Raw genomic sequence first — 22,072 nt, forward strand, 5'->3', positions numbered from 1 at the left:
CACTCTTGCGTGACACTTTCTAGGCGTGGCCTTTTGTGCACGTCATCGCCACACTTATCTATGGGAGGGCAGGACGTGCAGCCTGGACCACAACACAGTGTTGCTGGCAATCAAATAGTATCTCACCCCCACACTGTGAGACAGCAGCGGATGTAGTCATACAGCATCTTCCTGTGTCCAGTCATACAGAGGAAACCTGCTGACAGTTTGTTTTGTATTTGGAAACTTCTGTCAGCGTGATGGATCACTGGCATGTCATTCAACACTGACTTTACAAAGACAATACAATTCTATAGCTTCCCTGTGTTTAGAATTATGACCTCAAGGTCGATCTTTCATTGATACATTTATTTTTTATTTATAATATGTGTATGTTTTGGATCAACAACAAAAGCTTTCAAGCTTCTTTCTGTGGATTAAGGGATGCTCCCAGTCCTCGCACTCATAACTCAATATTTCTTTGGATAACCTTTTTGAAATCACTTTCAAATGCCAGATTTAGTTTCTCAATCTCATTGTGATCTCAGGCAGGTGTAAACCTGGGGGGATCATGTGTTTGGTCGTGTGTGTGTGTGTGTGTGTGTGTGTATTTGTCCGTCTGTCCGCACCTCATCTCACATACTACTGGACCCCTCAGCCTCATATGTTTGTGCACATTTATGATTGTATGCTCAAGGACATCTCATGGATAAGGTCATTCACAATTATTGAAAAACCTGTTTTATTGACAGTTTTATACCGTCATTGACTGCTGACTGCTCGCTCGTCTTAACCGGACGGTAGGGCCCACAAGTAGTCAACATCTGCTTCAGTATCAAAAGGCATTTCGAGCAATCGGCGAGGTTAAAAACAAGCCTTACCTCGTGTGTTGGAAGCCGTATTTTGGCCTTTTGTAGTTGTTCAGAAACTGACATCCATAGAAAAGTGTAGTCTCAATTTGAACAAGTGAATCTTCATATCAATTCCATCCCCGATATGTTTTAATAAATAAATCCCAGGCTCCGTTCGCTACCGCATACTTTTTCATTTTACTTACGGCAGCTACCCTTACAAAGTATGTACTGTTGCATGCAGTATGCATTTGTTCGAACATCACGCCTTGAACTTTGCTCATATATTCCCTGTGCAAAGGATTGTGGGTCAGAATAGCCAGAAAAGCATTATTCTTTATAAACTACAATCATAGGAACAATTTAGTATTTTTGCACAGGTACTGTCAACTGCAGCTCGAGTTATTTGGTACTGTTTTAATTTTAAAATAATTGCATATATACACCTCTCATACAGATTGGTACTACTTATTTTTACTTCATCTTTCCTGGCCTCTTCCCTGTTCTCCTGTAACCCTTGAATAAATGCTATGAATATTTTTACTTCAGAATAAAAGCCAAACACCCTGAATTCAACTTTTCAAACCATCTTTCGTTGTAAAGTGTGGCTCTGTCAATTGCCTTAGATCCTTAGAAGGAGAGTAAAGGTTTGTGTTTCAGTAGTTGTAATAAACACTGAGGAATATGAAAGACAAATTGAATAGCAGAAAAAATCTGGGTCCTGCAACTGTAAAAGTGATTTTTTGTTTTGTTTTTAGGAGGCAGGGGAGGGGGGGGGTTTGTATGTTCAAAACAGAGCAGTTGTGTGTGTCATCGATGCCTCAGGCCGCCCTTCCATCCTGCACTGTTTCCACAGCACAGTACTGGCCACGGTTCATTTGCATGCCAATTTGCAAGACAAATTTTGAGCTGTGTGCGCTATCTGTTTATCAGGTGTGTGTGTGTGTGTGTGTGTGTGTGTGTGTGTGTGTGTGTGTGTGTGTGTGTGTGTGTGTGTGTGTGAGTGTTTGTGTTTGTGTTTGTGTGTGTGTGTGTGTGAGACTGAGTTGCTTTTGGAAATTGGCATGTTGGTTTTTGAGCCCCACAGAGATGTTTGAGTCTTGATTTTTTTGTATTTATCGGTTGCTGGATGGAACAGATTTGGTTGTTAGTGCTGAGACTGGTACTTCACTGTTCTAATGCACCATTTCATGCCGCTTCTAAACTTTCAGAAACTGTTCAAGTGTTGGTGCTCAGTGAGCTGAACAGTTAGAAAGAGTACATTTGAAACTTTCAGGATACCACAACGCCTCAGGCAACACACATATGCAAATGAACCTAGGGTTGGATAACCACATAAACAGCTCCAGCACAGTCATCTGCTGTTTTCTCTCACATCTGTGAAAAAAATCTAAATCCCCTTTATTAATTTTTTTATACCCATACACCTGCACACAGGTGAAGTAATGTTACAGGTGCGTGTGAACCTTTCCACACTTCCTTCTTTTTCTCCCGTTTTTCCCCAGGCTTCCCCCGCAGCACCGCCCCTCCCATTTCAGGACCCATGTCCTGTTTGTTAGATCCCACCCAAGATGCCTTCTTTTCTGTTGGTTAAACCTGTGCAGGATTTTGATTTGCTCCGTCTCCTCTCACCAGGATGCAGCGCCGGCTGCAGCAGGTGTAACTGTAGTGGATCACAACGGGCCCTGTTGCCCTGGTAATAGCAACATTTTGCATAAAGACCTCAGATTTGTTTGTCAGACTGTAAGCCCTCACATGTCCTCCCTTCCCCGTGCAGACACTGATTTCTGAAGTAGTAACTCTCCCTGGTGAACATGGTGTGAATACACTTTTGGTAAAATTATAATCCCATTTTTTAATTCCTTTATATATGTATTTTTTAGATCCCATTACTGATTTATTAAAATGAAGAAAAATAATCTGTTGCCATCATTATATTACAGTTGGTCTAATCTGTATCTAAAAATGTTTTGGCAACACTTTATCCAGTTCATGTCAGATTTAAAATGTCCAGGTGATGATCTGATTTGCCTTGAGCAGATTACTGTCCTAGCAGGTTTGGTGTTTGAGGAAGGTGGTGAGTCTTCGTTAGAGCCGCCACTTGTTTGTTGAAGTTAATCCAACAGGCTGCCTGGGTGTGGTAACAGTTGCCTAAGTAATCAATCCCTTTTTACACAGCCTCTTATTAATCCCTGTATCCCATTCGACTCAACGCACTGTGAAGGCCAAGCAGCTACACTGACTGCATGTGTGCAAGGGTGTGTGGCCAAAGTTGATTATGGTCTATCTGACAGTTTGTGCAATTTTGATTTTTTTTACTGAGATTATAGAGCTGGCTTTGTCTCTCAATCAGCAGAGCATCAAATACCTCGCTGCTAACCTTCATCTGCTTTCTAGTGACTCAGGAATGAATAGCTCTCTGGCCTCGGATATGGTGTGTTATTTGAATGCAGCATTACTCCATTACACACCGTCCCGTAAGAGTTTTTCACCAGAGGCCACAGTCAGATAGTTATTAAACATCCTGCTCCAACAGGAAAGTGACTAAGAAAAACACACAGAAAGAGGTGAACGGAGGAGTAAAAGTGTGTTTACAGTGCTCATTGTGTCATCTTAAGACAAACATGTATTTTGCCTTTAAGGTACAAAGGATTTTATATTATATTTCACTTTGCATGTCGTTACTCTAAAAGAAAAAAACAAAGATTGTCCTACTTTTCACCCTTTAATTCCATTGAAATCATTTATCAACTCACACACAGCTAATAGAACATACAGGACATTGCGCAGGCATACTTGAAATAAATTATATGAAACCAAAAATAAAGTTCTTGTTGCTTTTGTTATCAAAAGCAAAATTTGGAAATGACATCAGCACATCTCCCACTCATTCACATGCAAACACATCTTTGAAAGATCACTTAATATATTAACAAAAGCATTTTCATCAACCACTCAATTTCTTCATAATACAGGTTACATTTTTCTGAAGTTAAATCGCCTTCAATGACAATTCAATATCAGCTTTTTTAATAGAAATGTATTGTACACATAGACACTCCTTTTCTCTTCACTTCATGCCATGCTGGCTCTCGTGGTGCCTGCGGAGATCCACCTTACGCTGGAAGCCCTTAGAACAAATGTCACATCCAAACGGTTTGAAGCCTGTGTGTTTCCTGCTGTGGGTGATCAGGTTGGAGCTTTGGCTGAACGCTTTTCCACACACCTGGCATTTGTGGGGTTTTTCACCTACAAAATAAAACAAACACAAAAACAAAACAGTGAGAATTCATTTCCAAATAATTTGTGCGAAGAAGTTTCTTTCGCACTGGTTCTGGAAAATCAAGTTTGACATCTGCACATAAAATGTTGCCTGTGTGTTTTTCCCCCCTAAAAAGTTTGCATTAATATCTACTGGGGAAGAATCATGCTATTGTTCAGATTTGTCAAACATTTATTTGCAACAAATGTCACGCCAGCACTGGCTTCCTTTTACAGAGCTCTGCGTGAAGCAGGAAAAACAGATATGCAAATTCACAGGACATTTGTTTAAGTTTCTTTTTTCTGATTTATCAGTAGTTTTATTACTCCTGGAAACAATTCATGCATGCTGCACCTGGAAAGCAGATGATTACAGCAAGAGGCGCCATAGACAACTTCATATATGGACTCCTACTGTAAATCAATTTGCATACTGTGACTTACCGGTGTGAATGTACGTGTGTTTCTTCATGTCAGACTTCTGGTGGAACCTCTTGCCGCAGTACTGGCAGGGGTAAGGCCTCGTGTCCGAGTGGATGAGCAGGTGCGTGGAGAGAGTGGAGGAGCGCTTGAATGTTTTGCCGCACATCTTGCAGTCAAAGCTTTTTTCCTGATCAAAACAAAAAGTACAAGTGTTACACAATCCCCAACAAATAAGTAGGATGTCAGAAGAGTTGAGCTTTAAAGTTCACTTTGGGCCTTAAAAACAGCAGTTGACAAAATAATTTCCTTTTTTTTTTGAGCACTCTAAGTTTCTAGATCAACGTTTAAGCCAGCAGGGACAAGAAGTTGGTGTAGTGCTCGGGGAAAAAATGGAAGTTTGAACACCTACAATTCCCTGACAAATTGGCCCAGTCCATGTGCTGTGGAAGATCATGTGACACGATCAGAAGCTCCACAAAAGCTCCTCAATTGATCTTGTGGTGAGATTATTTGGTCAAAAATGGTTTTGCTTTTTTCCAGTTATACCCTGTAAAAACTAGTCCTCGGATTTAGTGACATGAAATTGTAATAAACTTAATGATTGTAGGAGCCAATTAGCACTCCTGCTATAAGTAGGAACCAATGTTTGTTGACGGTGGTGTTACGCTGGAAGGTAAACTGTTTTTGACCACATACACACACATGCACACACATACAAGTTGGCGAAGGTAGCGTTTGCTCCCGCAGGCTAACCTATTGCGTGTCTAAATGTCAGGGTATGTTTGCTGATAGAAAAATAAATAAACGGACTGAATGTTCAATTGCAAATGTTTGGAATCGGAATCTTTATTCAGCAGGCACGACAACAAGTGCGTCAACTAGAGCAACAAAGCGTAAAGCGTAAAGCGTAAAGCGTAAAGCGTAAAGCGTAAAGCGTAAAGCGTAAAGCGTAAAGCGTTGGCTTAGCCTCTACAATGATATTTGATATCTGCTCTCTAATATATGATTAATGTCAGGCCTATGTAAACAATGTTTTATTCACAAACAGACTTTTTTTTAAACCACTACCTAAGATTTCAACTTTTTGTCCTAGAACCGAATTCTTTACTTAAATCACTTAGATTATTAAGCAGTAAAAAAAAGTCATTAGCTTTTAGAAAACTGTGGCCTGAAACCTCTGACTGAATATGTTTTATATCTTGTATGTTTTGTATCAGTTATACCTGTTATACATACGCTGCTATTGTTTACCTGAATGGTTTTGTAAGGCAGTCTAATGAAAACACTTGCATTATGGGTAGTGTAGGGACCAATACTAGGGTCTTGATTAAATTGAAGAAGCTTATAATGTTTTGTATAGTGTAGTGTTTTAAAGTCACTGATATACCTGAGAGTGGACATTCATGTGCTGCTCCAGACTGACGGCGTGGCCGAAGGTTTTCCTGCAGATGCTGCAGCCAAAAGGTCTCGTTCCACTGTGCGACCTCCTGACGTGAACCTCCAGTCCGTGGGGCGTTGAGAACACCTGGAACAGATAACAGATACATTGCGTTTTACATTTTCACTTTGTCTCGATGGTGTGGCTCAATGAAAGGCTTCACAACAACAAAAATGCATTGAATTTACAGATACATTAAAACGTGCCATATGTAATTTTCTGCTGAGAGGGGTCTCTCTATCAAAACAATAATGAAAGTAGTTTGGTGAAGGAGTTTTTTTAAGAAGTTTGGTGAAGGCGTGAAGTAGTGTGGGATCATGGGAGTTGTTGTCTTTACCACAATTGCTGTCATTGCGTTCAGCTTGTCAGTAGGATTACTTCATTGTTCATTGTGCAGGAGGTTTTTACCAGGAGGCAAATTATCCACAGAGGTCTCCTCCTCTCCAAAACAAACTGACCCGGTGATTAAAACTGTTAAAAACACTGAATAAAGCTGTCAAACGGTAATAATCTGTGTTTCTCTAGCTGTTAGGAGGACAGAGACTGTCCTTAAGGGGCTGAGAGCCGAGGGGCTGCAGGCCAAACTGCCGCAAAAGTTTGCTAAGCTTGTTTCTCTGATAACTTAAGATCCAGTCGTTCTGGAGGTTTAAAATTAAATAAAAACATTGAATAAAGCTGTTCCACATTAAAAAATCAATGTTTCTCCAACTCACAAATCCTTAATCTGGTTTAAACATATAGTCAAAAACAACCAAGGTCTGAAAAGTGTATTGTAGAAATGTGGCTTAAAACTGGAGTAAATTTCTGACAGTTCATGTGCAAAGGGGATACGACGGCATTACAGGCAACCAAATGAAACGGACTGTTACCTTGATTAAAAATAATGTTTTTCTAGGTTTGGAAAATAGTTGGAAGCGTTTGGTAAAATGTAAGTACACAACTCATCAAAATATATAATATAAGTCTGGTCGTTTTTAGACATTTTAAACAGTTACATATTATAGACCACCTTTAACCTTTATGGCTGTGCACTATGTGCAGGTGTGAGACCAACATACCTTTTCACAGGTGATACAGTGGTAGGTGTTGGAGGTGAGGGAGTAGTGCGTGCTGCAGTCCAGAGGCTGCTGAGGCTGTGGGCTGCGGCTGATGTGGGTGTCGTACAGATTGTTAGCGTGCTGCAGCACTGTGGGGCTGAAGCTCATCTGACTGAGCTTGTAGGAGGGAGGCACAGGCTCCCAGGCGTACGCCGGCTTGTAGTAGGGAGGGAATCCAGCCATGTGAGGGTCTGAGGGTGCACAGGTACGAACACAAAAAATCACTTATCTGATTGAAAGTTATAAGTAGCAGAAACAGATGAAGATAAATGCACTGGGAGCTCACCATTTAGGTAGTATGGCTGTGTGGGAGCCACAGGGGGTCTGGTTGGCTCTAGGTGAGCAGGTAAGGGGCATTCAAGCATTGCCTCCTCCTTTTCAAAGGAGTAGTGGTCCGCAGGGGAAGACTGTTCCTCCGACTGAGGCAGGTCTTCAGAGTCTGTGCTCTGAGCCTCTGGTGGGTCTTCTGCAAATCCACAACAAATAAAAGTGTGACGGATTCAAGCAAAAGACAGGGTGATGTGTGATCATACAGCAAGTAAAGGTTCTAAAAACAACCAGACTCTGCAATATCGCACATCTTGTTGAAATAAGTAATAACTGTTCAGTACTTTTCAATCGTTATAATAACATATGTATGATAAATACATATCCTTTTCAAATCTGACTTGAAATTGAAATTCATGCAAATATTTCAAACACAACAGCTGCTTCAAAATAAAGCCATAAGGCAGTAAAAGTAGGCAAGCACTCATTTATTTGACCTAACTGTAGTTTTCCACACATATTCAGATAATGTCATCTTACCTGGACATATGGGGGCTTTTGGCTGGTCTTCATATGATCGGTGAACATTAAAGGACGTGCACCTTTTGTTTTTCACCAGAAATGACCGGGGCATGTTGATCCTGCACCCCAAAAGAAATTCGTTGCACACAATTAGTCTTGAAACGTATTTTGAAATAAATGTCAATGTCGATGAAATATATATATATATTTTAAAGCCACTACAATCGTTTAAAACTAAGATATTCATACTACTGTTATATTTATCATTTCAGTAAGGCTACTCTTATTATTAATTTCGCCTATAATTTAAACTCACGCGCTAATTGAGGAATAGGCCTATTTCTTTCTACTTGGTCAACAGGACTACAAACATAACGTTAGCACATTTTTTATATTTTCACCCTTATAATAATAATAATAATAATTTTCTAAATAATACAAGTCGTCAAAAATGTTTCTCTAACTGTGTTTGAAAGTAATTTTACACTCACCGAGGAATGAAACGTGAAGTAGCTTATAAACAAATAATGTCCTTGTTCTTTCGGGTGTGTAGCAACTCGTCGCAAAAATCCTTTACTTAAAGTCAGAAAAGCAAAGCAGTGTACAACCATCACACATGTAGCTCTCCCTTTTTCTCCCCTCCCTGATTTTCAATCAGATAATTCCGCAGGGGAATCTGACTGTGGTTTCAACCAATGAAAAGGCCAACCTGCAGGTGGACATTTGCGTTTAAAAAAAACACACTTTTACCTTTTACCTTTACTGTCTTGAACAGTTAGTATACAAAACACACAGCTCTCCAGAGGACAAGAAACGTCGTAGGGATGAGGTATACAATTGAAGTTAATAAATGTTCTCTTCAAACAAAGCGCTTATGTGCTTTAAATGAAGGATACTTATTTCACATTATTCTCCTCTGTGTGGAGTAATTTAAATTACAAACAAACTAAATTCATTTTACATTTTGAAAATTTAAAGACAAGAAATAATTTACAACTAAGCATAAAGACCAAATATTTCCACTTCACAATGTTTGATTTTCAGGATTTACTCGGAGTATGCTGCGTGCATTACTTTGTTGTGTGTGCATGATTTAAATGATCAAAACATCATATGACACTGTAGCACCTCCAAAGATACACACGCCAAACCAGTCTGGGAGATTTACACTGTTGACTCTGTCTTTATTTATTAAAGCTTATCGATATTCAGACGTGACAGATTTCTTTACCGGATGCTTTAGAGTCACGCATGGAGGTACAGAATGACACGACAGCTTGAAATTGCAAAATTAGGCAGTGTAGTACATTATTTGGGGGGAAATACTTTTACATTTAATGTAATTGTCAAATGATTGTAAAGAGCATCAAGTGAAAGTGTTGAGAAACATCTTGAGGAGGAGAGGATTTATTTGAAGGAAGAAGTGCAAGTGCGACATCTTGTGGACAGTGTGTGTCTTAAATCTTGATACTTAGATTGGTGTTTGGGAACTTGAAACTTTTCCTGGACGTTGATAAAAGATTTAAAGATTAAATATTTATATTTCATTTAATCTCTAATAATCGTATTATCCATAAAAAATCTCTGAATCAGTTCAGCGACTATTTCTCCACACTATGAAACTAAACTTATCTAATAAACCATGTTATGTAATGTGTGTTTACTTTATGTTACACCATTTTTATCTGTATATATTGAAAAGTCATAATAGTTCATAATAAAGCTTCCTGTGAATGGATTTGTTAATTTCCTAACAATTAATTGTATTTGACTAATATCATCCACTGGATGTTACAACACAATAATTAATAAGCAATAATAATAGTATTTGTAATTGTATAATACAATGTAGTATAGGACAATATAACATAACACAACATTGTGTAATAAATTCTAATGTGATATAATAAATATAATATAACATTATATAATACAATGCAATATAGTATAACAGTATATGATATTATATAACATAATATGATATACTCTTATATAATATAACATAATATGATTTAATATAATATAGTATAACATAATATGATATAATATAATATAATATAGTATAAAATAATATGATATAATATAATATAATATAGTATAAAATAATATGATATAATATAATATAATGTAGTATGACATAATACAATGTAATACAATATAACACAATATGATTTAATATAATATAATATAGCATAACGTAATATGATATAATATAATATAGTATAACATAATATGATATAATATAATATAGTATAACATAATATGATATAATATAATATAGTATAAAATAATATGATATAATATAATATAACACAATATGATTTAATATAATATAATATAGTATAACATAATATGATATAATATAATATAGTATAAAATAATATGATGTAATATAATGTAGTATGACATAATACAATGTAATATAATATAACACAATATGATTTTATATAATATAATATAGTATAACATAATATAATATAGAATAACATAATAAAATGTAATATAATATATTATAAAATAATATAATATAATATAATGTAGTATAACATAATACAATGTAATATATTATAACACAATATGATTTAATATAATATAATGTTTTAAAAGCAGCTGTAACAAGAAGTAAGTGCCTGTATTGTTAGCTTATTATATTAGTTTAATAGCTTAATCATTCATTAAGTTGATATGGACCAATGAAGATTGAGTCTTACTAAAATAAACTACAGCATTTATATATCACTTGTCTGTGTTTGTGTATTACTTTCCGGGATGTGTAAATACAAACACACACACTGCACAGCAGCGTACCCCACTGACCAAAGTGTGTTTAAAAGGAGTTATATTACTATTGTCTGATATGAAGCTTGTTAAAGTCATGAGGGCCTCTGAAACTTTACCAATAACGTGCCTGTTGGTTTATTATTTTGCTTTGTTTGTGATTCTATGTGTCCTTGTTGTATTTATTTTACAGTGGTAAGTGTTGCTTAGAATGCAAGCCAAGCAACCATGAAGTTATGAATTAAGACTAGAATAAGTAATTAGATTTATATATACATGGAATACAAAAGAAAAAAGCCTATAGCTCCGGTTAAATATGCACCCTAATCTGTAAACACGTTGGCATTTTAACATGTTAGCATCACGTTTTGATAGGAACCCTTTGTATACTTTACATTTATCGTAGTTACATTCACTCTACTGCATATTCCATCGTGTGCCATGATATCATTCATTCTAGTTTACGCATGCTATGTTTATCTTATCTGACTACTATTTGTACTTTCTGGTTTGAAACTAAAATTAAACTAAACTGCATTTAATTCTACAAGCACTCGTGCAATGACAATTACATCTAATCTAATCTAATCTAATCTAATATAACTCAATCTGCTGTTTATTTTACATGAATCAACCATAGTCAGACCAGCAGCTTAATCACATACTGTACTTACATAATGTACATACATACTGTCCACAGTAAAAAAAATACAGTGAAAATGTTGTTTTTGAAAAGCTAAATGCCAACAAATATGGATTGATGCAGAATATTTTGTTAGATAAAAATATGTTGTGAAAGTGTGTGTGTTATTTATTTGTCTTTTTTCAATAAAATTTGACTTTGGTCTTTCAGAGAATAACAGAGACAGGGACTAAACGCTGCGATGCTCACTGTGTGTGTTTTTGACAGAAGAGAAAGTGGAAGGTGGAATATTGCAAGCATGCTTCTGTAAGTTATTAATAATAATACTGTAATTCGAACATCAATATGCCATATGCCATTGCCAAAAAAAAGCTAATAAAACCAAAAGATATTGGGAAATTGACACAAACCCCAACCGATTTAGGTCGAGTTAGGCCCAATAGAGTTCAAGCAGAACATCTAGTTTGGTTAAGTAAAACTATTAAGAAAAAGTAGTTCAAACTACTAAATCATCAAATTGAAGTAGGCTACATCTGATAAGAAATGATAACAAAATATAATACAAAAAAGTCACATGCCAGCAATGTTTATGTGCATGTTTATTGCACTAGTTTAAACACTATTCATGGGAGAAATGGAAGGAATATCAGCTTTGGTTTTGGAAAAGGGAAGTTTGGGGTTCCCTACTGGAGCTGCTGCCCCCGCGACCCGACCCCCAGATAAGCGGTAGATGATGGATGGATGGATGGATAGTTAACTACACAAAAATGCCAACAAAAAAATGTTAAATGCTACTGTATACATTCATAAAAACATGACCCTATTTTACCATTCCTTACTTTACATCCATTATTATATTTCTTTCTGGCGTTAATGGGCTTCCATAAAGATCTTACACTACCTGATAAAAAATAAAAAAAACTAATTTGCGCGTGCGCTCTTCACATGTGGGTCACGCGAAACCGCATTACACACATTTCATCCTTCCACCAATGGGGAGATGGGAAAAACAATCTTAGTTTTGCAACAGAGCGAAGAATATGTCGGGGTAGAGATGGAAATACTACTTCTGGATTATTAGATGTAAGTCAAAACATTTAATTTAGCTGTTATTTGGGTTTAATTAGTTAATTAATTTGCGACTTGAGGGGCGCTAACTTGTGGGATTAGTTTGCATGCAGCTCGACAGCGGAGGCTGACTGCGGTGGGATGGGCTGTGAGGTGTTCAAGATGGCGGCGCCCTGTGGAGTGCAGTTACTCTAACAGGTAAACAGGTCCGATTATTTATGTCTTATGTGTTTTTCTTACAGCGAATATCAACGCATATGACTTGTTTTACTGTACATGAGGTGTTCGGCTTGCTTCTCCGCCGACTAAATATGGCTGACAGGCAAGATAAATCCCCGACCGAGTGTGGGTCGCTGCTCCCAGCTAACGTTAGCTCTCGGCGCTGGGACTGACTTGTTTTTGGAAAGAACCAGTGATGGATTTAGTAGACGTTGATGGTTTGGACATTCAATCGTGGTTATATCTGCATTTTCTGTGGGGCTAGTATAGGTTATCGGTTTGCAAGTGAAAATATGACTGCATTTTTTTATAATCGGATAAAGTAAACCCAACCCTTCCCATTGTTCTCTGCGAGTTGTTTACGACAGGCAGCAGCCAGTGGTCAGTCCACATACAGCAGCAGACCTGAAACCTCAGCCTGTCCGGGCTCTGTCCGGGCTTGTCCTCGCTCTGTTCTGCTCTCATTATGCATGTCAGTATAACTGATTATCATGTTGGCCTTTGTGTTATTTGCTAATTTGTTTGCATCATTATACATCACAGTAAAATGTGTGTCTTGCAGCTTGCTGCATCATACTTCTTTGCTTTTATCTTCCGGCTGAAATCACACTGGAGTACACTATTTCCCGTATGATCATGTCAATCATTACTACCCTGCTGTTAGCATGTGTTCATTCATTCGTCTTCGGGCTCTCCTGCCACCATGGAGACAAAACGGTTCACTAGTTTCATAGGTTGACCTTCTCGACCCCTCTGGCACATTATACTGGACTCACTGTCACCAGGTCTCATGTCTGTTTGTCATAACTTTGTCTTAGTTATGAAAACGCTAATATTTTAGGAGCAGGACTGTAGCTAGTATTTCAGAAGTGATGAGGTTATGAGTTCAATGTCTGACCAGAAACCATAATAGAATGTCTCTGAAATCTTCTAATTATTAAGAATTGCTACATTTTTGGTACATTTAATGTCATAATGCCAGTTTTAAAGTGTTCTTCTCACTTGCAGCAATATCTTTGAGGGAAACCTTTATTCAATTCAACTCAACTGTATCTATTTATATAGCCCTTTTCATACGATCATGCAGCCCAAAGTGCTTCACATAGAAAAAAACCAACAAATACATTTTTGCAAGAATAAAAATGACAATAGTAAAATAAAAAGTACAAAATGATGTAAACAATAATTAGTAAAAAAATAAGGCTATGACATTTCTCCAAATTAAAAGATAGATTAGAAAGATAGGTCTAAAAATACAGAGATTTTGCCATTCTAATATCCAGAAGCAGTGAGTTCCACAGTTTAGCAGCATTAACTCCCAATGATATGTTTATGGGACACATAAAGAACATTTAAAAGAAATGTAGAGGACCTTAGTGACACCGGAACATAAAATTAATGTTTTGGTGGCATGTGAGTAGTTAAATGTACCTTTACTGAGTATAGGAATAGCGGAATAAGCCTAAATGTGTTTTTTTGTTTTTTTTAAGTAAACTTCCACCAGGAAGCAAATTCCCTTAGGAATACCAGGGACTGTCCTCAAAGTCAACATGGCCTGCTAATGCAGATGTTAGTGTGATGTTAGTTTTTTGGTACTGTTATGAAGAACAATACTTTTCATTGATGATATAGACATGTTTTTCAACAACCCTTATTTAATGTAACAAAATATGGGTCTGTGTCTCAGTGCATCAGAAATTTAATGTGTAAAATAAGATGGATATCCCCTGATCTAAAGTAAGGGTCTTGGGTTGGTGAAGCAGCTCCCGCTGGGATGAGTGAGGGTCTGTGAGATTTATACAGACTGATTTCTGATTAATGCACCACAAATTACCAGAGACTAAAGGTCTTCATACTGCTTGTTTGTTTTTTTAGCACTGAGAAATTCAGATGATACCCACCCACTGTTGTTTCCTTATTATTGACCGGCCCCATAATGAAGCTTTTAAAATGTTATGATATGAACGAATGAATATGAATTTTTCTCCTGTCTCCTGTATTATTTAGACACATTAATCTACAACAAACCACACATTCTGCTAAGTAAACCCCCAAGCTACTAACAGCTCAATATATTTTCCTCATACAAATATGGATACTTTACATATTTATACATGTTCCCTCATGAGATATCTAGATAATCATTTATGTATCATTTCCATATGTGTATGATTTATATGTGGCTGTGGCTTAGGAGGTAGAGTGGGCCGTCCTTAAATCACAAGGTTGGTGGTTTAATCCCCGTTTCCTCTTGTCTTGAGTTGCTTCTGATTGGAGTATGAATTGTGTGTGAATCAGTGAAATGACAGGCAAGTTGTTAAGTGCTTTGTCTGGTGAGGTATAAATGCCATTTACCTTGTAAGTTAAAGTTTGGCTGTTGTCTTTATCTGTATCGTCATCACCATCTATTTTTCAGACTCTTAACCTCATTATTTAAATTCATAGTCAATTAACTGGCTGACAGTTATGATAATTGGTTAATTGTTGAAGTCTTTAAACATTGTCTGGTTCCAGCTTCAGATAAGGATTTACTACTTTGAATAAGAAATTAATATCTTTGGATTTTGGCCTGCTGGAGGAACAGAAACAAAACATCACATTAGGCTCGGGAACTTGTGATGGACGATTAATAGATTACAAAGGTCATTGATAAGTCAAAACGTTAGAGATACACCTATTGCAATTTTCTTGTCCTATTCCTATTAATTATGTCTCCAAAAATTGGATATAGAGACTGATGAGCCGGTCATGGCCATTTTAGACCGGTTGATGGGTGCATTGCAATAGCAATTAACATTATTGAATCTGTAATGACAATAAGTGTTCGATGTTGCCCTAAACCTTGTTTAGTCCAGTAAACCACTTCAATATTCTCCATTTCCTTTCATCTCCTGCAGCAAGGATATAAAAGGAAATCTGCTATTCTAACTGAACAGGGCAGCTGGATTGATGAAAATCATTCCTTTTAAATGGACTGCTTTAAGATTCACCTAGGACAGGACAAAAGGAGGCGGTTGGTAAACAGCTTTCACACAGCCAAATGTAATTTCCAGTGTGTACATGGAAGTGCTCGCTGCATAAAGCTCCTTTGTGTCCTTCTGGGCGTTCCAAAGCTGCCTGAGTTCACACTGAGGGTGATTCGTGTTTGTGCCACAGACAGACCAGTCCCCTGCAAGATGCTCGCTCAGAGGGTGAAAAACAGCCATGTTTTGAATCCACTTTGCACACCCAAACTCCCAACCCCGTGACTGACCAGTTAATTGATAACAGGGAGACAATTGTGATGTGACCTCTTCTGTGAAAGAACAGGAGCACTTGTGGTTTGATTTGAGAAGCTCATGCACATTAATATTGTCATGTCATTAGTGTTTTTATCTGACCTATGACTTTATTGGAAATAAGATAACATTTGTTGATTATTGATTAGGCTATTTTCGTCTTCCTCTCCAAATTAGCTCCTGTTGTCTTGGTAGCATGTGACTATGTTGAAAATATTTAATATTCTTCTTGCATGTTGAGTGTTTTGGCCAAAGTGTTGAATGGAGATCTTAAGAGCTGATGAGATGTCTGCTGCTGATACATCACTGCTGTTTAGGGAATAAGCTGCCGGGTGCACCCTGGCGATAATGACCTGCCTATCAGGATTATTTATGCCTGTTCTTCAGAAGGAGATTTGCAAGGCTCCCCCGGCCTCCTTTACTTTAAATGACTGACTCAGCATCCAACCTGAATGTGTCATAGACGACATACATAGACTAATAACCTCAAATGGTAAACACATTAGGCACAGTGTTGGTTACAAAATAAATTACTGTTTGGGTATAATAAATGGTAAATATAGTCAAGCTCTTGAATTAAACTCTTCATTCAGAGCACTGGTAGTAAATAGGGAGAATTTAAATTGGTTATCTTTGGTGGGGTCAAATAATATGCAGGTCATATATTTAGATGTATCTTAATTACATTTGTTTGTGAGGCTATGTATGGTTATTGGGTCAGTTATAATATTCTCAACTCAAAGTGAACTGAGCACTAGAATTGGTACGGAAAATCTGCTGACAAAATGTGCCCTATGTTGTTGTTTTTCAGTGAGAAGTATCGATGCAATTATTTATGTGATTATTTATTTTCTCATTTCAGTAACACAATAAGCGAGCCTTCTTTATTTAACACATGTTGACTTCTCACAGTTGGAAAATCACAGGTGTAAATAATTAAATGAATGATGGCTGAATTCCATTTAGCTGCTTCAGTTTCAGGGTGTCGCTGATGTGCATGTCAGCTCACTGTCATCATGACTTACTGTGGCAGGTTCGTTAATGTAATTAGGTAACACCTGTGATTTTTCTATTATGACAAGTCAAAATGTAAATTGTGAAAAAGGCCTGTGTAATTTAATGTGAATTAATTGGCGCATTGCTTCATATCTTGGCACGTTACCACCACCTGTAGATCAGTGGTGTGAAACCATTCGAAGGAATGATTCTTTTTTTCTTGAGGGCAATGCAACACGCTGTGCAAACAACATTGACAAATTATCACCTTATAAAGTTAACGGGGCTAAAGTGTTAACAAACGGTTGCTTATTCACACATCCAGCAGATACAGAGCAACATTCATTCAGAGTCCTGTTTGTGTGCACCTGGTATATGAAAGTCTAATATTAACTGTCCTTTTTAGTGCTTAGCTCTCCACTATCAACTCCTGAGGGAAACATCTGGCTCTTTAGCTGCTAAATGTTCCACTAGTATTTTCACCGAGCAGCCTCTAACTTTGTCTATCGGTGTATATCTTACTTTAAATTATTCATCATTTTGGTTTGTCATTTCAATTAGCAAGCTTGTGCTGACCGCGTACATATGCTATGCTAGTGATCTATGCTACTTGTGCCAGTTAACTCATCATAGACAACGTACACAGCTTGTCAGTGTCTGTACTGCTTTAGTTCACTTTCAGAGTAATGCCCTTTTTTCACACACTCACACTTGGAAGTTGATCTGTGGGCACTGAGCAGCTCCAGTGGAGCAGTTGGGGGTTAAGGGCTTTGCTCAAGGGCAAAGGTGGTAATGAGGAAGTGCTACTCTCATTTCACAAAGTATCACTCACAAACCTATAATATTGTCAATTCATGAAAGCAGTCCTGTTGGAAGTATGGTTTCACCATTGTTACCTATAACTACACCATCAGTAAAGACAAGACCATGAACTCGTACTTATTATACAGAATTCAGTAACACTGAAATGTGCGAGTCTTAATAGCAAAGTATTGAGTTCATGTGTATTACAACTATAAAGTACTGAAAAATGGAGACATGTTGTCTGTGATATCGCACGTAGTTCTCTAACGTACCTCACGGGAACTGAAGCCTGTCTTTCTGAAAGGAGGATATCATATCAAATTCATCACTAAAAAATGTAGTTAATCTCGTTAGAGCCATTACTCCTAATGTCTGAGTAAACTTGATTAAGGACACCAAATGCCTTTAGCACAAACCCTGCTTCCCAGTACTGAGTTGGTATTGTCATGTGACCACTAATCCGAGATCCCAGCTCTAACTAATTCCGGGAAATGGTTATGCATTGATCTTGGTGCGATATAGAGGTGCCTGGAGACTGTATTGGTGGGTGGCCCCAGGAGTCCTCCAGGCAGGCAGGGACGGACACCGTAAGAGAGACGCTGCCTCCACCTCCAGCACTGCCACCACCATGGCCAGGGAGCAGCCCAACGTGGGGGACCTACTCCCGCTCCTGGAGACCGCCGACCTCCACCAGCTAGAAGAGATCAGAAGCCACATCAACGAGCAGCTCAGCATTGGTAGGGGTTGTTTAAAATGGTTTATCTATGCGGGTTCAGCTTCATCGGGAGCTTTGAGAAATTGTAACTTTTCTCATCAGATTGCTTTATTAATGGTCTTACTTTATTCAACATAGCTCTGCTGTTGGTGGAATTTGCTGATTTTTAGTTTACTTTTTCCTTCAAAAACTAACTTATTCAAATGATCTTTTCTTTTTTCCTTAAAGAGCGAGGGTCCATGCTGTTGAATGGGCTGGTGGACTACTTTTTGGAAACAAATTCTGCCCAGGCCATGCATATCCTCTCCTCAGTCAGAGAGCCACACGATAAGGTGAGAAACGCATGCTTAATGTCCGGCCACACCAGGATTTAAAGCTGTAACATTTTAGTGGTGAAGGCAATCTCTTTCCAATTGAAACGCCTCGATTAGAGAATTAGCTGGACTTGTTTTTCCTCTCTCTGTGTATGTTGACTATTGATTAATGCTTTGAATTTTAAGTTTAAGTTTGGGAGGGACAGGCCCAGCACTCATGTCTGGGCATCTGATTCATATACACTGACGCACTGATATCACGCCTTACATGAGAGTTCTAGCCCATCAAGTAAAATAAACAATAATCTGACTACTTAAACCATAAGCTATCACAGATGGCCTATATAGCACGTAGCTCAGGAGGACTCAGAGCAACTAACTTACTTGAGTTAAGAATGACAACAAATGTTCAAAATAATCAGATGACTAGAAAAGTCTAAAATGTCAACAGTTGACTAAAACGATGCTAAAATAGTTGTTCTCTTTCACTGAGATGAGATTAGACATTTGTGTGAAATAGTCATAATTAGTGTATGAATTATTGAGTTATAGCCAAAAACGTGTTTAGTGAGGTCACAGTGACTTTCTAATCAGTTCATCCTTGAGTCCAAGTGGACGTTTGTGCCAAATTTGAAGAAATTCCCGAAAGATGTTCCTGCGAGAACGGGACAGACGAACAATCCCTAAAACATAATGCCTCCGGCTATGGGTGTCGCTTGCAAGGAGGCAAAGAAGAACAGGGCGGGGTCTAAGATTAAGACGAAATGAACACTACTGTGAAGGCTGTTGGAAACACTCCATCATGAATGTGCGGGTTTAGTAAAGTACTGTAGTTAACTCTTGCCGAGCCGGCCGGTCTAGTGCCAGTCGATCACAATTCTCTATTTTCTCCCCACTTTTCTTTTTACATCGTTCTGGCATTAAATAAAGCGGTCGCCAACGGGACAATAAGTTCGCCCTTGGAACCCTTTTTACTCTGACAGAAGGTTACATAAAAGTGAATGTTGCAACATAGCTAATAAGCTACAATAGCATCATCCATTGTGGATTCTCATTTGAGACTTTTTAGTCAGCCAAATGAAGACCAGTTCAATAAAAAGGTTGATCACAGAAAGAACACCAAACACAAGTTAAAAAGGACGAGTGAACATACAGAGGACGGGACACTCAATTCAGAATCTGTAAGAAAATAGGCATTAATTGTGTTGACCAAACAAGATATTTAAAGACATCAACTTGGACTTTGAGAAACTGGGATGGATATCTTCACACATTTCTGACATAGAAAATAATCTGCAGATTAATCAATTTATCATTAGTTGCAGCCTTATTTCAAATGCTCTGCTTGATGCAGCATGTGTACATCTGAGTAAAGTACAGTAAAGTTTCCCTTTCTTAATGTTTAATAATAGGAAGAAACTCCAGCCACCTGTTCTGTGTAAAGTGTAGAGCTAACCCTGCTGTCCCTCGCTCCCTTACAGCACCTTCTGGACAAGATGAATGAGTGTATGACCAAACAGGCTTGCCGGCTGCCCACCCTCACCCTGCTCGGCCATGTAATCCGCAAGCAGCCGTCCTGGATTCACAAGATCACTCGATACCCTCTGCTGCTCTCGCTACTCAAATGCCTAAAGGTAACGACTTTTGGTGCTGATGTATTCTTCACATTGGTCTGCCATCTTTAACTGCATGGTCCTGTTGAATGTTGAATGTTGAATGTTGTACCAGTGCCTTTAACAAAGCCCTTTCTAGTCTCCTGGATTCAGTTGCACCTTTTTCAGCCAAAACAAGGTCAGAGAGGTCAAAGTCCTGTTGTGCTGATGTAACGCGTGCTCTTAATCAGGCCTGGAAGGTTTCTGCCTCTCATGGCAGAGTGTGTATTAAATTACAAGCGTGCTCTGCCAAAGCAGCATATTTCTCTTGCTTAATTGGTAATAATAAACATAATCCTATTATGATTTCTTTTTGACACTGTAGCCAAACTTACCCCAAAACAGGAGTCTGTTAGCTTCTCGAGACATTTTCTGCAGAGAAATAGCTGAGATTAGAGGTCAAATGTGTTCCTCGTCTCTAGCTTCTCCTTTACAATAATATTCATATGTTTAATCCCTGCAAGTCTCTGTTCTTGCACATTTTGAGACTATCTCTCTTGAAACATTGTCTATGCTGGTGTTGGTTTCTAAACCAACCAACTGTTGATTTATCACTTATGACTGGCATTGTCCCCACTTAAATACTCCTGTGGTTAGACCTGTAAGTTCTCCCTTAGGTTTAACGTTCCTCATAATAATGACGTACAGTACCAGTCAAAAGTTTCCTTCAGTGTGAATGAGAAGGTGTGTCCAAACCTTTGACAAAAATCGACAAAGGGAGATTGTCTTTGTCAGGTCATCAATTAAAGGTTCTTAATTTTAACTGTTTATTCACAAACTTTGAATAAATGTCTCTCGTTTTCCTGGCAGACGGACACGGACGTAGTGGTGCTGATAACAGGAGTTCTGGTGCTGATCACTCTGCTACCCATGATCCCTCAAGCTGGGAAACAACACCTGTGGGAGTATTTCGACATCTTCGGCCGCCTGGCATCTTGGAACCTTAAGAATCCAGGTAGGAGATTCCTGTCATATCTCACAAAACATATACAGTACCAGTCAAAAGTTTGGACTGCAAACCTGTGTCCAAACTTTTGACTGGTACTGTATATACACAAAAAAATGGGGATTTTATTTATTTTTGATCATTTTGAATGGGTCAGCCGCAGCTAGCCCTTGGGCTGGTAACTCCTCCCATACTAACTCCTAGTACTAAAAATTATTATATTTACAATATATTGTTATCAGAAAATATCCCTTTTAATATTGGGAGAAATATTGTTAAATGGCAACGTTTAAGGCGACTTAAATATTGTATTAACTGTATTGTCAATTAAATCTCACCTATTAAAGAGACAGCCGCCCTTCTGAAAGGGTAATTGCACTCGCAGCCATGTAGACAATTAACTGGAGCGCGAAAATCTAAATCTGGTGAAAGGGGAGATCTGGGTGGACAAAATAGGACAAAACAAACAACAAAAACGGTAACTGGGTTTGCCAATTATCTTGTTGTTTTCGCAGAATGTTTTAGTCTGGAGTTGAGAGTTGGGAAGATTTTATCAGGGATCACAATGAAATCACAGCCTGATTTTAAATATACAGGAATTATCATGCAAGAAAGAACACAACTCGCATATATTACTATTATTTATTTATCTTTATTTATGCACGGGGACCTTATAATTTATTTTAACCTTATTTTTGATATAAAATATTAGTTTCTTAACTAAATGCAAGGTAAAGTGATTCCAGCATGTTTTTGTGCCATTTCAAGAGTTGTAAGCAGAGTTTGATGGTCTTCGGGATGATAATGATAATTGTGATATT

At 37.9% G+C, this 22,072-nt stretch overlaps 2 protein-coding genes across 4 annotated transcripts in view; one reads left to right on the forward strand and one right to left on the reverse strand.

The window, feature by feature from the left end:
* Nucleotides 1–3,542: 3,542 nt before the first annotated feature.
* Nucleotides 3,543–8,486, reverse strand: gfi1b (growth factor independent 1B transcription repressor). Its single transcript, XM_029444688.1, has 7 exons — nt 8,330–8,486; nt 7,857–7,957; nt 7,336–7,515; nt 7,011–7,240; nt 5,902–6,039; nt 4,536–4,701; nt 3,543–4,079 (listed from the first exon to the last, which is right to left on the reverse strand). Exons 2-7 carry the CDS (start codon nt 7,948–7,950, stop codon nt 3,901–3,903), a joined length of 987 nt encoding a protein of 328 aa, XP_029300548.1. The 5' UTR covers nt 7,951–7,957; nt 8,330–8,486; the 3' UTR covers nt 3,543–3,900.
* Nucleotides 8,487–12,242: 3,756 nt separating this feature from the next.
* The window catches only part of tsc1b (TSC complex subunit 1b), a 29,571-nt gene continuing 19,741 nt past the window's right edge, over nt 12,243–22,072 (forward strand). The window contains exons 1-6 of one of the 3 annotated variants that reach the window (XM_029444389.1): nt 12,287–12,342; nt 12,430–12,525; nt 18,147–18,361; nt 18,568–18,671; nt 20,135–20,287; nt 21,116–21,260. In XM_029444389.1, the coding sequence (XP_029300249.1) occupies nt 18,253–18,361; nt 18,568–18,671; nt 20,135–20,287; nt 21,116–21,260 (511 nt within the window). In that variant the 5' untranslated portion in view covers nt 12,287–12,342; nt 12,430–12,525; nt 18,147–18,252. Of the gene's footprint in view, nt 12,343–12,386; nt 12,526–18,146; nt 18,362–18,567; nt 18,672–20,134; nt 20,288–21,115; nt 21,261–22,072 lie in introns of those variants that run through there. The other 2 variants (XM_029444390.1, XM_029444391.1) reach the window with 2 other exon arrangements.

The sequence above is a fragment of the Cottoperca gobio genome, chromosome 12 (genome assembly GCF_900634415.1).
Source record: "Cottoperca gobio chromosome 12, fCotGob3.1, whole genome shotgun sequence".
In the NCBI taxonomy this organism is placed as follows: Eukaryota; Metazoa; Chordata; class Actinopteri; order Perciformes; family Bovichtidae; genus Cottoperca; species Cottoperca gobio.